Here is a 15,353-nt window from a genome sequence, read left to right on the forward strand (position 1 = left end):
TAGTTATTAATCATCCGTGGCTGAACTATTTATCCCATCATTTATATGAGATATTCCAAATTTTATTTTAAAATTTATATTGTGCTTTCATCCAATGGTTATATATGTCTATATTATATTTTATATCAATCTATTGAACTTCTATTACAAAATAATCTAATCTATTACATTACCATGTCTTTTTGTCCAACCTTTGATAAAACAAATCCCATATTATATAACATTGGCTTATCTTCTTGCTCTCTAATTTCAAATGTCAATTTACTCATTTCAGCACACTTGTTTCTGGTTATATCCATGACTTCGTGAAAAATGTCAGGTTTTGCAAGTATTGTTTGGAGATTATCCTTTGGGCCTGTCATTGAACCTTCATTCCTACCCATAACCATGGTTCTTAAACCATGGGGCAATTCTGTGTTAGCTGCTTGTTTGTGTGTGCGGCTGTCAAAATGCTTGTGTAAAACACAAGAGGGGTTGATCAAGTGTGTTTTTGTTGGGACGGGTGTGTAAGTACAGCATTCGAGACTGACAGTGTACTCTATAGCATGTCTCCAACCTTGGAAACTTTAAGACTTGTGGACTTCAACTCCCAGAATTCCTCAGCCAGCAAAGCTTGACAGCTTTAAGATTTGTGGACTTCAACTCCCAGAATTCCTCCTCCAGTCAATGTTAGCTCAGGAATTCTGGGAGTTGAAGTCCACAAGTCTTAAAGTTGCCAAGGATGGAGACCTCCGTACTATAGGAATCTGTAATTGGCAGCTGATCTAAATGAAGGTGGGCGCAGCTCGGAACTTCCCTCAGAAGTTACGAGCCCCCCCATTGTTTACACCGCATTTGCTGCTCAGCCCCAGCAACTGCGGTGAAGGCACCCGCTCAACACGGGACGGCACATGCGCACTCCGCTCCCTTGGAAAGAAACCAACCCACAACCCCCCGCGCAAGTGACGTCAGTATAGCGCGCCACCTCTTGCTTGTCATCGGTTCGCGCAGCCGCACGTGTGGCCTCGGGCATGGCGGCCTCTCCGGCCCCGCCGGTGGACGGCGACTCCGGCGTCGTGGCGGAGCAGTTGCAGACCTTGAGGGTCGCCTGCGAGGGAAGCTCCGAGGAGGCGAGGGCGGCGGGCCCGCAGGAGGACGGCGAGCAGGCCCCGCTTTCCCCGGAAAGGCTCCGGGAAGAAGAAACCCCCGCAAATTCCCCGGAGTTTCCGCGGGAGCCCAAGCCTCCCTGGGCGGCCCCGAAGGGAGGCTTCGCCGCGGGAGATGCTCCTCACTCGAGCGCCGCCGCCGCTGAGGAGAAGCCGGCTGCTCCCGGGCCGGTCGAGCAGCCCCAGGCTGGGGAGGCCCCGTCGGAAAACCGAGAAGGGCGCCAGCCCTCCGGGGAAGCCGAAGCGGCGGACCACCCTCAGCCGCCCTCCTCCTCCTCCTCCTCCCCCGGTGCTTTTCGGGGCGGCGACAGCGAACCGAACGGAGGCCTCGGTCTCCCAGCGGCAGCGGTCGGTTGCCTAGAGGAAGAGGCGCTCTCGAAGGAGAAGCCGGCGGGACAACGGAGCGAGGAAAAGGGCGCGTTGTCGGGGGAAGGTGGGGATGGCTCGGAATCGGACAAGTGAGTCGGGGAGGTTCCCGTTTTGTAGGTTCTTCACGTTTTATTTTAGAATAGAACAGAATAGAAGAAGGGGCAGAATAGAATAAGAGGTAGAATAGAATAGAATAGAATAGAATAGAATAGAATAGAATAGGGGGTGGAATAGAAAAGAATAAGGGGTAGAATAGAATAAGGGGCAGAATAGAATAAGAATAGAACAAGAATAGAATAGAATAGAATAGAATAGAATAGAATAAGGGATAGAATAGAATAAGAGGTAGAATAGAATAGGGGCTGGAATAGAATAAGAATAGAACAAGAATAGAATAGAATAAGGGGCAGAATAGAATAAGAATAGAACAAGAATAGAATAGAATAGGGGGTAGAATAGAATAGAACTAGAATAGAAAAGAATAAGGGGTAGAATAGAATAAGAATAGAACAAGAATAGAATAGAATAAGGGGTAGAATAGAATAGAATAGAATAAGGGATAGAATAGAATAAGAGGTAGAATAGAATAGGGGCTGGAATAGAATAAGAATAGAACAAGAATAGAATAGAATAAGGGGTAGAATAGAATAGAATAGAATAAGGGGTAGAATAGAATAAGGGGTAGAATAGAATAAGAGGTAGAATAGAATAGGAGGTAGAATAGAATAAGAATAGAACTAGAATAGAATAGAATAAGGGGTAGAATAGAATAGTATAAGGGATAGAATAGAATAGAATAAGGGGTAGAATAGAATAGAATAAACAGAGTTGGAAGGGACCTTGGAGGTCTTTTAGTCCAACCTAAACTGTAGACCTAGAAAACCCAACACTATGCCGCCTTCGGTCCGATCTAAGTATAGCATATAAAATCATACATTGCAATGTCCTACCTGTCAATGAATATTTCAGCTTCAACCATAACAACACAAGAGCACACAATAGATACAAACTCAAGGTTAATCGCAACAAACTTGATTGCAGGAAATACGACTTCAGCAACAGAGTGGTCAATGTCTGGAATCCTCTGCCTGACACTGTGGTTTCTTCCCCAAACCCCAAAAACTTTAACCTTAGACTGTCTACTATTGACCTCACCCCTTTCCTAAGGGGTCTGTAGGGGGCGTGCATAAGTACACCAAAGTGCCTACCGTCCTTGTCCTATTGTTTCTTTTAATTTCTTATATGTATCCATGTATTCATAACTATGTTTATACTTATACCTATTATCTTGTAAGCAATTGACAAATCAAATAAATAAAAATAAAAAAACCCCTACTTAGGCAGGAAACCGTTAACTTCTGAATCTAGTTTAGGCAGAGAGAACTAGGTGATGTACACATCTGTAATTATTGCACTAATGTCAGCCAGCTTAGGTGAGTAATAAGGCAAATAATGCATTGAGACTCGCCCTTTTTAAAGCTGTGAGACCAAAGCAAGGGCCTTCAAACTTGGCAAGTTTAAGACTTGTAGACTTCAACTCCCAGAATTCCTGAGCTAACATGACTGGAGGAGGAATTATGGGAGTTGAAGTCCACAAATCTTAAAGCTCTCAAGTTTGAAGGCCCCTGCTCTATCTTATATGCAGCTCTATCATTCCCCTCTATTGTAGTAGTTTCCTGTATCACATTGCCCCTCCAGATCTCATCTCTATTGTTCCTGTGATGAATTCCTTGTTCTTGTATTACTCTAACACAAGGGTCTTCAAACTTGGCAAGGTTAAGACTTGTGGACTTCAACTCCCAGAATTCCTGAGCTAACCTGATTGGAGGAAGAATTCTGGGAGTTGAAGTCCACAAGTTTTAAAGCTATCAAGTTTGAAGACGCCTGGACCAAAGAGGTAAGCCTAATAGCTTTAAACTTGACAGTTCACAAAGGACTATGAAAACTGCCCTTTGCCAGTTTTGCAGTACTGTGGGTTGTTATGTGAAATGGAGGGTTTTTCTTAATAGCTTCTACAGAACAGACAGGACACCCGAGATAAGTCCTTTCTGCCCACTGTGACTTATTGCTAAAAAAGGAGATTCCAGTCCAAGTCAGGCCTTGTGATCATTGCTAATGCTTTTTTAAATTAACGTGGCAGAACATAAAAATAATATCTCCCTTTGCAGTGATACTGATGCAGACAGTTCATCTTCTCTTTCCTCTTCTCCCTCTCCTGCGTTGTTGTCTGATGATGATTATCAAGATAAAAATGAAAACAATTCTGCTACTACTAAAAACAAAAGTGACTCAACTAAAGTAAGTGTCTTTGCTGCTGTAAAACACATTTCGGTGTTACTTAGGAAAAATTATCACCAAGCTACATTTAGCAAAATAATAAAACATGAGGGAACAGCAGATAGAAGGATATTGTGCAAATCGAGGTACTTTATTTCTTTGATCCTTCATATAAATGTTTATAGCAGACTCTTTTCCAATCAGATATCCTGAATCTATTTTGTCCTTGAGAATTGCTGTTTTCATGAAGTGGAATTACTTGTAGATGAGAAATTTTATTCAGTTTCACCATAAGTTGTCTATATTACATGTATCTCCTATCTAATTGACGTGAACTCTTTCACGGAATGTTTTAGTAGTTCCTCCTTTGGTCATGTGCACAAGGCATGGAAGAAAGATGGGCTACAAAGACACATTTACCTTCAAAGTCTTATTTCCTTTTGTCCTTTCCCTTGTTATTTTAGTTACCTTACAAGTGTTAAATCATGTGATGCAACTGTATTATACAAATGTCTTATAAAAAAAAGTACCAGATTGCTTAGTTACTTCAGCTACTCATTTTGGCCAATTGTCCAATTTTGTCCAATTTTCCTAGAAGATTGAAGTGGTTTTGGCCAAGAGTGCACAAGTACAGCATTTTCTTGTTCTGGAGAACTGAAGAGAAGCACTTTTCTGTGTATTTGTGGTTATCTTTAGATATAGAGCTTGTCAGCATAAATCATTAATATCAGTAAGAAAATAATTATAGCCTGTAGTGAATGCTAATTAAGCCACTTAGATTGGAAAAAATAGGATATGGGCCTTAGCATGCAAATAAATTTTAAAAATTATTTATTCAGCAGGCGCCACTTCTTGTTGAAGACCTAATGATAATTCTTCCTGAATCTATTAAACTAATGCCTTTTGGACAAGTTTCCAGTATCATTGAACATCAAGGTAAGAAGATGTGTAGGAGTGTGCATTTTGTGTTCCCTGAAAATGTTATTATTAGTTATTTATGGAGTATTTGATTGTTTAGTACAAGAGTGAGCAATTGTGACTTTTTGTGATTATTTTGCATCCTCCCACAAAATATTTCATTTTCAATAACATTTTATAGCCGTCACCACCCCTCCTCCTAAAGGAAAATCTATAAATTCCCTGTTAGGTCAAAAGAGAAATCCTGCACAAAATTCAGCAAAAATTCCACCAAATAACATAGCATCTCATTTATTTTAAGCGCATTCTAAAAATTGTACCTGAATCACCTAACCAAAGTGGTTTTGTTGCATAAGTTTTATTACCCACAGTAGGTAACATCATCAGTGTTAGTCAACGTCTGCATGAAAATAACCAAGCTCAGAGAGCACTGAAGACTCCTCATTTCAACCCTGAAGTACAAATATTCTCCTTTAATAGTGTTACTATAACAAATAGTATTTGTTTTGCATTTACAAAGCATTAACATTTGCAAGTGTTGTGCAGGCATATTTTTAAATTAATCGTTTGCAGAATAAACCATATAAGCCATTCATTATTCAATTTAACCTTTTTGATTGCAAATAATTGTTTCTGGTTTAAACAAATGTAAACAGGGAAATTAGAAGGGAAAAGGGAAGAGGAGAGTAGGGGAGGAAGGCAAGGGGGAAAAAAAGAAAAAAAAGGCATTGACTTCCAACTCGCTTTGGTTCAGTAGAATAAGGTATTAATATCAAACTTCAGCTTTTTACTTTTACAAAATTGTATAAACTAGAAATTTCTATAACAACAAATATAATTGATAAAATCCAAAATCAATGTTTCATTTTATTTTCCACCTCAAGCACAAAGTCCAGTAGAAATAAAAGAATTCATTTTTAACAAAGTTATAAACCCATCATTCTTTTTATCTAAATCTTCCTTCTTGGGAAAACTTGTTTTATATTTATTCCAATCTCTCAAAATAGCATGACTGACAAAATGGTTGTTGAAATCATCATTTATTTTAACTTTATCATACCATAGGTAACCGTGCCAGCCAAATTTTAATTCATGGCCTTCTAAATCTAGAAGCCTCTTAAGATGGGATGAACATAGTGCAGATACTGTATGTTGTAGATGACTCTTGCTTTTTCTTCTGTAATTCCTGAATTACAACCAGTGAATATTACAATATAAATTGTAAGTCTACTGCAATGCACAGCGCTAAAACATTTTAAACCAGTTTCATTTGCAAATTGAAATATAAAAGTTGGAATTTAAGCAAATTATTTCTTTTGAAACTAAAAGGTTATCTATCATAGCAGGTATGGCAATTTATAGCCTTTGTTTTCAGTATGCCTATGATGTTCATTGATAATATGAATTAAGCTAGTACAATATACTTTACCTGTTTTTAGAAGAATTTAGCAAAATATTCAGATTTTTTTCCCTTTTTTTAGTAATAATTGAGTCCGAGAAGGGACTTCCTCCAGTGAATGAAAATACAGTACTTTTCAAGGAAAATCGTCATTCATTAGGAAAAGTAAATGATTTTTTAATTATTTCAATGAATATTTTAGTCATCTGTCTTTATTGTTTCATTGCTTTCTCATTGATTGCTAATGCCACTAAACAGTGTTTTTGCAATGTTTTTAAAAGTATTAGCAGCATAAAGACATTTTTGAGACATATTACCATAGTAAGTAAGTTCTTTAGGAAAATACTGTATGTTACCTGATTTGCAAAGCACATATTGCTAGGAAAATTTAGGTCAGGAGAATATTTTTATGATACAGTACATCTGTTGATACGGCTTGTTTAACTTTTCATTTGTATAAGATTTGCCTTAATATTCTTGAAAAATATATGAAACACAAATAAATAGAATAGTGTGTATAAAAAATTAAACATAAACAGCTGAGTTGCTAACTTTTCCTCAAATGATCCTAAAACCGCTGCCATGCATCTAAAATTAATCCAATTGTTAAATAAAAATGATTTCATAACATAAATGCTTGTTATGTCACTTAACAAGAAACTAGATTAGAAATCAATTGACTCTTCTAGGTTGGAAGTACCATAATTTGTATTATTAACTAGCCAACCCTTAACCTCATTTCATACTTCCTTAACTAAATAAAGATATAGAATGACCAAGGTCAAAAAATCATTGGGAACATGAGCAATTTCCAGCTTCCTGCTGGTTTGACCATGGTTGATCACCTATGGTAGGTAATGCAGAACCAGTCTATCCTAGAGGTTTAGAGTAAGATCGATTTACCTGATTTCCAGGAGCCAAAGGAGTGGGGGTGGGTTCTACCTGACCTCCAGAGATTTAGAACAGGACCAGTCTACTCAACTTCCGGGCAGTAGTTTGGCAGCGGTGAAGTGACCACAAATTTGCCAAATTTCAATCCCACAGAAAATCATGGGTGCTGGATTTTGGATGTATTCTGTAGTCAGCCCATTTGAGGTTCAAAAACTGTTGCCTTGTGATCCATTGTTTTGCCCAGTTAAGGGGTACAGATCAAGATTTTTAGTAGTATAAAGATAATTACCAATATATAGGTAATTACTAAATAATTACCAGTTCACAAAATTATTGAGAAATTTGAATTCTGAATGATATATTAAAAGTCAAGATTTTTTTAAAAAAGAAATCAGTGTAATGTTCTTTTAAACCATGTTGTTTTAATGAGTTTAGTATTTGAGCTTGAAATTAGTCATTGTTATTTGATTCTAAAACCTGTATTTTCTGTGATATTCTGCAAGTTCCTTATCTGGAAACTCTGACATTCCTTAAAAGCACTCTTTACTAAAACAGAAGATGTTATGTAGCTGAGTCAGAAAGCAACTACAAGTAAACAGACAAGCTCAGAGAGGATCAAGACTCCACAGATCAAGGTTATGAGCTGTACACATTCCTTCTATTAATAAATAATATTAAAATTGATTTGGGGAACTTATAAGCATTCAAATTTGAAGCTGAATTTCAGAGGTTAGAAAAATATATTCTCCCTCCCCCAATAATTTTCCTTTTAAATGTAATCATATAAATACAGAACTTGTTTTTATGAAGCAATAACATTTGTTGTCTTGCAGATCTTTGAGATATTTGGCCCAGTGTCACATCCCTTTTATGTAGTACAGTTTAACAGTCTTGAGCACATTCAGTCTAAAGATATTAAAATAAAAGATGCAGTATATTTTGCTCCAGCTGTGGAAAGCTTCACTCAGTACATATTTCCAGAAAAATTGAAACGGTAAGTTTGATGTGTATATATATTTCTGCCTAATGTTTTTTTTGCAAGTGCAAGATCTGATTTTTTTCAGATCAACCAAGTATTGATCCATTGGTTGAGACAGGAATTGATCAACTGGCTTGTTGTTTGAGTGTGATGTATTTATTTATTATTTACGAATAACTAAGGTGGCAAACTTATCCAACACACCTTCCTCCTCCTATTTAGGTCCTGATGACCTAACCCTAATGACCTATCTCTGCATGTTTATATCTCAACAATTGAGAGTTAAGATTTACATGTTACCTCATATATTTCATAACTTGATTCTGTATTTAAAATTTTGGTTATGAGCTGGATTCTCTACAAAGGCTCAGTCTTCCTTTACTTGCTATCCACCATTTTTTTTTTTTTTTGAATATAATCTAGTCAGTAACTTGCAATTATTGTTGTGACTACTATAGTCAGAAAAGCATTGGTCTTCCAATTGAGGAAGGTTGTTCTAGAGCAGCCGCCCCCAACATTTTGGGCACCAGGGCCTGGTTCAGTGGAGAGGGTGCTGGTCCATGGACTGAGGATGGAGACCCTTGTTCTAGAAAGTATCTGAAAATACACATCTGGTAAGAGTTTGCCATTTTTCTTGTGAAGCACCATGAGTTAGTTTTCTTTTAAAGAAGAAAATATTAACTTCCAAATAATGCTAATATTATTGTGTGGGTGCACATAGGGATCTATCTTTTGTTCTGTACAAAAAAGAAACATATTTTTTTTTCTTTGCATTCTAGAGAAAAGGGATCGGATGCATCTTGGAAGAATGATGAAGAGCCACCTCCTGAGGCAAGGATATCGTTTGCATACTGATTTTGCGCTTTAGTTTTTTGAATTCAAAATGTACTTCTTTTCTTTTTAAAAGAATAATATATATGCAGAGCATCACTTAACTTAACATTAACTTGGGAAAATGAATGTCTCCTCCTGGAGAATCTTATATTTTATTCCTGAGCTGATAACTGAAATTCCCTTCTCCTACAATGACGAATACCACCCAATAGGGATATGCAAACCTGCAGATCCAGAAACAGAATATTCTAGCGCTGTCCGTGTTCTGTTCCTCCAAGCATACAAGTCTAGTATTCTAGGTGATCCAGTGGTAAAGTGATTTTATGTCACTTAATTTCTGAATTATTATAATTGAAAAGCGGCTATGAAGTATTTTGGAAAAAATCTGGAAAGGGTGCATCGGGGACAATAGGAGTGCAAACATAATGCCATTTCAACTTTTTAAGAGCATACATGCTGTGTGAAAAGACACGAATCTCACAGAGTTGCAGAGAAGTGCTAGCCTTATGCGTTTCCTTGCACTGAAGCATGTTTTTGGAATTAAATTCAGAACACTGCAGCGTTCTTGGATATATGTTTAAATGGCTAGGTATTGTGGAATTGCTATAAAATGCAAGCCTTCACCTTTTTTTTTAAGCTTCCAGTTTTTTTTTTCTAGGCTTTAGATTTCAGTGATGATGAAAAAGAAAAAGCAGCGAAATCACACAAGAAATCTCAGAATATAAAAAGAAAGAAGCTCAGATCACAGCAAAATGATAGCCGTAAGTAGCTGCTATTCCGAAATATTGAATAAACCCTTAAACAGACAGGACGTTCAGTTTTATATACTATTTGTTTAACGTAGATACGATCCATTATATACTTTGGATTTTATATATTTATATATATTTAAGTGCCTTTCAAATTTAGTATTTTTATATTTATAAAAATTACCCTTTATAGAAAGTGGAAGAGCAGATTTCTTCAGCTATTCAGGCATCAAGTAAATAGAAACAGTGAAATGCAAAAGAATATTGATTCTTGGTATTTACTAAGAAAAATGCTACCTTTGTATGTCAGAATTGCAGATCAATCATTTTACTTAGGTAATGCTGAATGTTGGAAAGTGGGACATGGATAATCATGTACGCTGCTGAAAAAAATAAAGGGAACACTTAAACAACACAATGTAACTCCAATCAATCACACCTCTGTGAAATCAAACTGTCCACTTAGACAGCAACACTGATTGACAATCAATTTCACATGCTGTTGTGCAAATGAAATAGACAACAGGTAGAAAGGATAGGTATCTAGCAAGACATCCCCAATAAAGGAGCGTTTTTTCAGATGGTGACCACAGACCACTTCTCAGTTCCTATGCTTTCTGGCTGATGGCTTGGTCACTTTTGAATGCTAGTAGTGCTTTCACTCTAGTGGTAGCATGAGGCGGAGTCTACAACCCACACAAGTGGCTCAGGCAGTGCAGCTCATCCAGGATGGCACATCAATGCGAGCTGTGGCAAGAAGGTTTGCTGTGTATGTCAGCGTAGTGTCCAGAGCATGGAGGCACTACCAGGAGACAGGCCAGTACATCAGGAGACGTGGAGGAGGCCATAGGAGGGCAACAACCCATCATCAGGACCTCTACCTCTGCCTTTGTGCAAGGAAGGACAGGAGGAGCACTGCCAAAGCCCTGCAAAATGACCTCCAGCGGGCCACAAATGTGCATGTGGCTGCTCAAGCGGTCAGAAACAGACTCCATGAGAGTGGTATGAGGGCGCGACGTCCACAGGTGGGGGTTGTGCTTACACCCCAACACCGTGCAGGACATTTGGCATTTGCCAGAGAACAGCAAGATTGGCAAATTTGCCACTGACGCCCTGTGCTCTTCACAGATGAAAGCAGGTTTGCACTGAGCACATGTGACAGACGTGACAGGATCTGGGGATGCCCTGGAGAACATTCTGCTGCCTGCAACCTCCTCCAGCATGACCGGTTTGGCAGTGGGTCAGTAATGGTGTGGGGTGGCATTTCTTTAGGGGGCCGCACAGCCCTCCAGGTGCTCACCAGAGGTAGCCTGACTGCCATTAGGTACGAGATGAGGTGAGATCCTCAGACCTCTTGCGAGACCATATGCTGGTGCAGTTGGCCCTGGGTTCCTCCTAATGCACGACAATGCTAGACCTCATGTGGCTGGAGTGTGTCAGCAGTTCCTGCAAGATGAAGGCATTGATGCTATGGACTGGCCCGCCCGTTCCCCAGACCTGGATCCAATTGAGCACACCTGGGACATCATGTCTCGCTCCATCCACCAACGCCACCTTGCACCACAGACTGTCCAGGAGTTGGGGGATGCTTTAGTCCAGGTGTGGGAGGAGATCCCTCAGGAGACCATCCTCCACCTCATCAGGAGCATGCCCAGGCTTTGTAGGGAGGTCATACAGGCACGTGGAGGCCAAACACTATTGAGCCTCATTTTGACTTGTTTGAAGGACATCACATCAAAGTTGGATCAACCTGTAGTGTTTTTTTCCACTTTAATTTTGAGTGTAAGTCCAAATCCAGACCTCCATGTGTTGCTAAATTTGATTTCCATTGATAATTTTTGTGTGATTTTGTTATCAGCACATTCAACTATGTAATGAACAAAATATTTCATAAGAATATTTCTTTCATTCAGATCTAGGATGTCTTATTTTTGCAATTGTCAGTCTTGGGTTTTATATTTATGAGGAGTATCTGATTGATAAAATAATACTAATCTTGAATTATTCACAGTTGCCTCTTTCAAGGTTTATAATTAGTTCATCTGGCCAACAAAAGTTAAAATTTCTTTTAAAAGTCCATAACCGCGCAGTCCATAACACAAAAAATCAAGTGTTACCTCAGTGTTTTCTATTAGACAGCCTAATATGTACTACACAATATTAAAAAGTGTATGCTTTTTAAATAAATATATTTTAAAAATAAGCAATTAGTATACAATTTGATGACTGTTATATAGCATGCCAAGAGTTATGGAACTTCGGTTTATTTCATTAACGGTTAGTGTAGTCTTGGGGAAAATAGCATTATGCCTCCCTTGTTTTTACAGTATTCATAAATAATTAAATTATGCTCATCTCTTTGGGTTTTTGTTTCCTTCTTGTAGACAATAATGGGCCCAATTATCAGTCCAGACGACAGCCTCCTTCCGAATATTCAGGTGGATATTGTAGAGGACAACCTACCACCAGATTTTCGTGGGGCGGACCTCCTCATGTAGCTCCTTTTCCACGTTTCTATAGACAGCCTAATATAACTCCACAGTATTATTCCTCTGACTATGCACCACCTACTTTTTGTCAGCAACAGAGCCTGGAGAGTATGAGAAGGCATCAGTATTCCTTCCCATCCCCATCTTTTGAAACTGTTAGTCATAATACAAATTTTCCACCTCCCCCGCCCCCGCCCCCACCAGTAGATTGGAGGTGGCCTCCTACATGCCCTCAGAACACCTATGAGCCTTTATTGTCTATGTTATCTTTACCTCCTCCACCTCCACCTCCACCGCCCCCACCCTCGATAGCGCCTAACACTGGCAGTTCTTCTTAGGACAGAATATATTTTCCGACAACCTTACCTCTGGTAGATATGTTAATATTTTCTTATTTGCATCGAGGGAGCTACACTATTTTTAGTTATGTACAGAAATTAAAACGAGCGTTTTGTATTGAAATAAAAATATGGAAAAATGTTTAGTGTCTGTTTAAGTTTCTATACAAATCTAATGGAAACAATATTGAATATTTCTTTTTGCTCTCCACATTGTTCAAAAGCTATTTTTTATAGATTTATCCTTATTGTGTATACATTTATTTCCTCTAAAACAAAATTTCTTATTTCTCAATACAATACATTGAAATTCTGTATTCTCTGTTGCCTCTTTATAATTGCTGTCTATTACCATAGAAAGCAATTTAATCTCCATAACCGAACCAAACCTAAACAGCATCCATGTCTAACATTTGGTGGGTACATGCTTAATTGTCCTTAGAGAACTTTCAACTATATACTAGAAAATAAAATAATTTTAAAAGCATGGGAACAAAACATATTTTAACTATATCCATCATGTTTATTTTGAAGGTTAATGCTCTTTTGTAATACATTTGATTTTGATTGCAAGGCTAAACTAGTGTAGATTTACCTGAGAATGCATTATAACCAATGTGGCTTATTTCTGAGTACTTCTAGTATTACAACTGAGTTTTTCATCTTCCCAGGTTTTTTTCCAAATGATAAACATATTAACTTTTTCTTTGTATATTTGTTAATTTACCCTCATTTATTCTTTATACACGATCAATCATATATCAACATACTTATTTTAGACTGGTCATTATATTCAAATTCTAAAGCACCCATCAATTCTTAACTATCTCCTTGTTTTACTATGTTTATTCACTGTAGAAATATATAAGCCATTTTTGTTTTTTGAACAAATATTCATTTCTTGCAACAATCACCACAGGACTTACTACTTATCCGTTGTAATTTTCATCCACTTTCTCATCTTTTTTATTAATACTCAACCAAGAATTGATACCAATTCAGTATCGTAGTTTTTTTTTTTTTTTACCATTTATGTATAACATGGAACAAAGTTTTATATGTATTTTACACAACAAACACAACTATGGGTTTTGATACTTCCGTTCCCAGATCCATATTTGTTAGAACCATAGAATATAAATGTTGGGATTATGAAAATTCATCTAATCTAACCTGTATGGGAATATATTCTTGACAGTTGAACATTCAAGCCTTTGTTTAAACAGCCCTGGTGAAGAATTTACTACCTTCTGAGTAGCATGATCTATGACTAAACAGCTCTTAACAAGAAGAAACTAACTTGTGCCTAAACCCCATTGTTTCTGGTTTTTGTCTTCTTGAACAACTGAATAATTTTGCTAGCTATTCAGATTCTTGATGGCAGCTCTTGCATCTTCCAGAAGCCCTTTCTAAGCTAGCGGACTCAATCTCTCCAATTGTTTATTCATTTTTCATTCCATCACTCCTTTTTATGGCTTATAGAACTTATCACATCACATAGTGCCAGGTTTTGTTGCAAACCAAGCATTGGTATATCTTCGGTCACTTTAAGCCTTCCTTAGAGAACATAAGAGAAGAGAACATCACATACTGTTTGACTTTATTCAGGCTGAGTCATTTACTAATAATTCTCACCAATGCTTTATTTCGATCTTATTGCCCCTTCTTTGAGCAATTAATTTCCCAATCTACATTCATCCAAATGGCTTATAAAAGTCTGTTCTCATATTATAACAGTTCTAGATAAAGAAACTTAATTCTCAGTAACCACTGAAGAGCAAAACGTGTTCTGCAAAAAATATATTTTAGTGTTGTATATTGCTACGTTTTAATACCATTTCAATGAAAATCTTGTCATTTTTCCAGACTAACCTTGAATGATCTATCTTTTTACAAATTCCAGCTGTTTCCCTTTATATAATAGAAATATAGCATTCTTCCAACTGTCAAGACACAGGTACTATGTGTGCCTCATTACTACTATGGGTAATAAACATTCAAAGCAGAGAATTCTTTTTTAGTTTCTGAACAACTCAGTCTCTCTCTTTTATTCCCACATTACCATAATTTCCATCCTTGGAATCATTCATTTAGAATCGGTCATATTTTTCCTAAAACCCACCTTCCAGAATTGCCATTATTACTATGCAACAATCATCAACATAAGATTTCTGCTATCATATGCACATAGACACTAATTCATATTTTAATCAGCTTTCATTCATAATTAAACCTACACTTTTACTTACTTGTGTGCATATTGTTCAACTAAGTATCAGATTCTATTCAAATCTTATTACATCTTTTTCTTAATTTCGCAGATACGTAACATACTCATTACATGCTCTTTTATCTTTTACATTTTCCTCTTATATTCTGAATCAAATTTCTGGATATAAAGAGTCACTGAGAAGAAAATTGTTCTGAACATCTGCAAAAGGCAAGCATGCTAGACTTCATACACCTGACACGATGACGTTAGAAATAAACCTTGGCTGTATGCAAAGACAGTTACTAGAATTCTGTTAATCGTATGAAATTCTCCATTTGTTTGATTTGTTACAGATTACCTCTGAAGATACTAGGCAACCTTAGGACATTACAGTTGAAGGTCTGTTACAGCCATTTACTAAAACATTTTGCTATGGAAATTGGATTTTTGACATACAATTGATTGCCATTTCACTCTATGTTTTGACCCAAACCTTGTCCAATAAAACAAACATGAACCAAAGGGGAACAGAAACCTTTTAATGGTTTTTACGAATCCCCGGTTAAAAGGCTGCTGAAAACTAATTAACTTTGATAAGCACGAGTCTTGCCAAAATTGTGAGGCTGCTAAAAATAACAGATAAGGTTACCTAGAAGTATTCTACAACACAGATACCAACTAAGATACTGCAATGTCCATGAGGTTTGAGTTTTAAAACATCTTTGCTTCCTGCAAAGAATGTCTGATCCACAG

General features: G+C 37.4%; 1 protein-coding gene across 2 annotated transcripts; it reads left to right on the forward strand.

Annotated features, from left to right (window-relative positions):
- The first annotated feature begins 969 nt into the window (after nt 1–969).
- Nucleotides 970–12,528, forward strand: NAF1 (nuclear assembly factor 1 ribonucleoprotein). 2 transcript variants are annotated; one of them, XM_026699956.2, is made up of 8 exons: nt 970–1,603; nt 3,683–3,812; nt 4,631–4,727; nt 6,191–6,273; nt 7,833–7,993; nt 8,758–8,809; nt 9,471–9,573; nt 11,946–12,528. In XM_026699956.2, exons 1-8 carry the CDS (start codon nt 1,011–1,013, stop codon nt 12,386–12,388), a joined length of 1,662 nt encoding a protein of 553 aa, XP_026555741.1. In that variant the 5' UTR covers nt 970–1,010; the 3' UTR covers nt 12,389–12,528. The 2 variants fall into 2 exon arrangements, with proteins under 2 accessions (XP_026555741.1, XP_087792795.1); XM_087936669.1 differs by having other exon boundaries at nt 4,634–4,727.
- The last annotated feature ends 2,825 nt before the right edge of the window (nt 12,529–15,353 follow it).

Source organism: Pseudonaja textilis, chromosome 6, assembly GCF_049901715.1.
Source record: "Pseudonaja textilis isolate UNSWEBS1 chromosome 6, rPseTex1.2, whole genome shotgun sequence".
In the NCBI taxonomy this organism is placed as follows: domain Eukaryota; kingdom Metazoa; phylum Chordata; class Lepidosauria; order Squamata; family Elapidae; genus Pseudonaja; species Pseudonaja textilis.

Bases quoted from the DNA above. Each gene is read 5' to 3' on its own strand.
- NAF1 (XM_026699956.2), top strand. From the start codon at position 1,011: ATGGCGGCCTCTCCGGCCCCGCCGGTGGACGGCGACTCCGGCGTCGTG. The intron at 1,604-3,682 runs GTGAGTCGGGGA...CTCCCTTTGCAG, and splicing joins GATGGCTCGGAATCGGACAA to TGATACTGATGCAGACAGTT. The intron at 8,810-9,470 runs GCAAGGATATCG...TTTTTTTTCTAG, and splicing joins ATGAAGAGCCACCTCCTGAG to GCTTTAGATTTCAGTGATGA.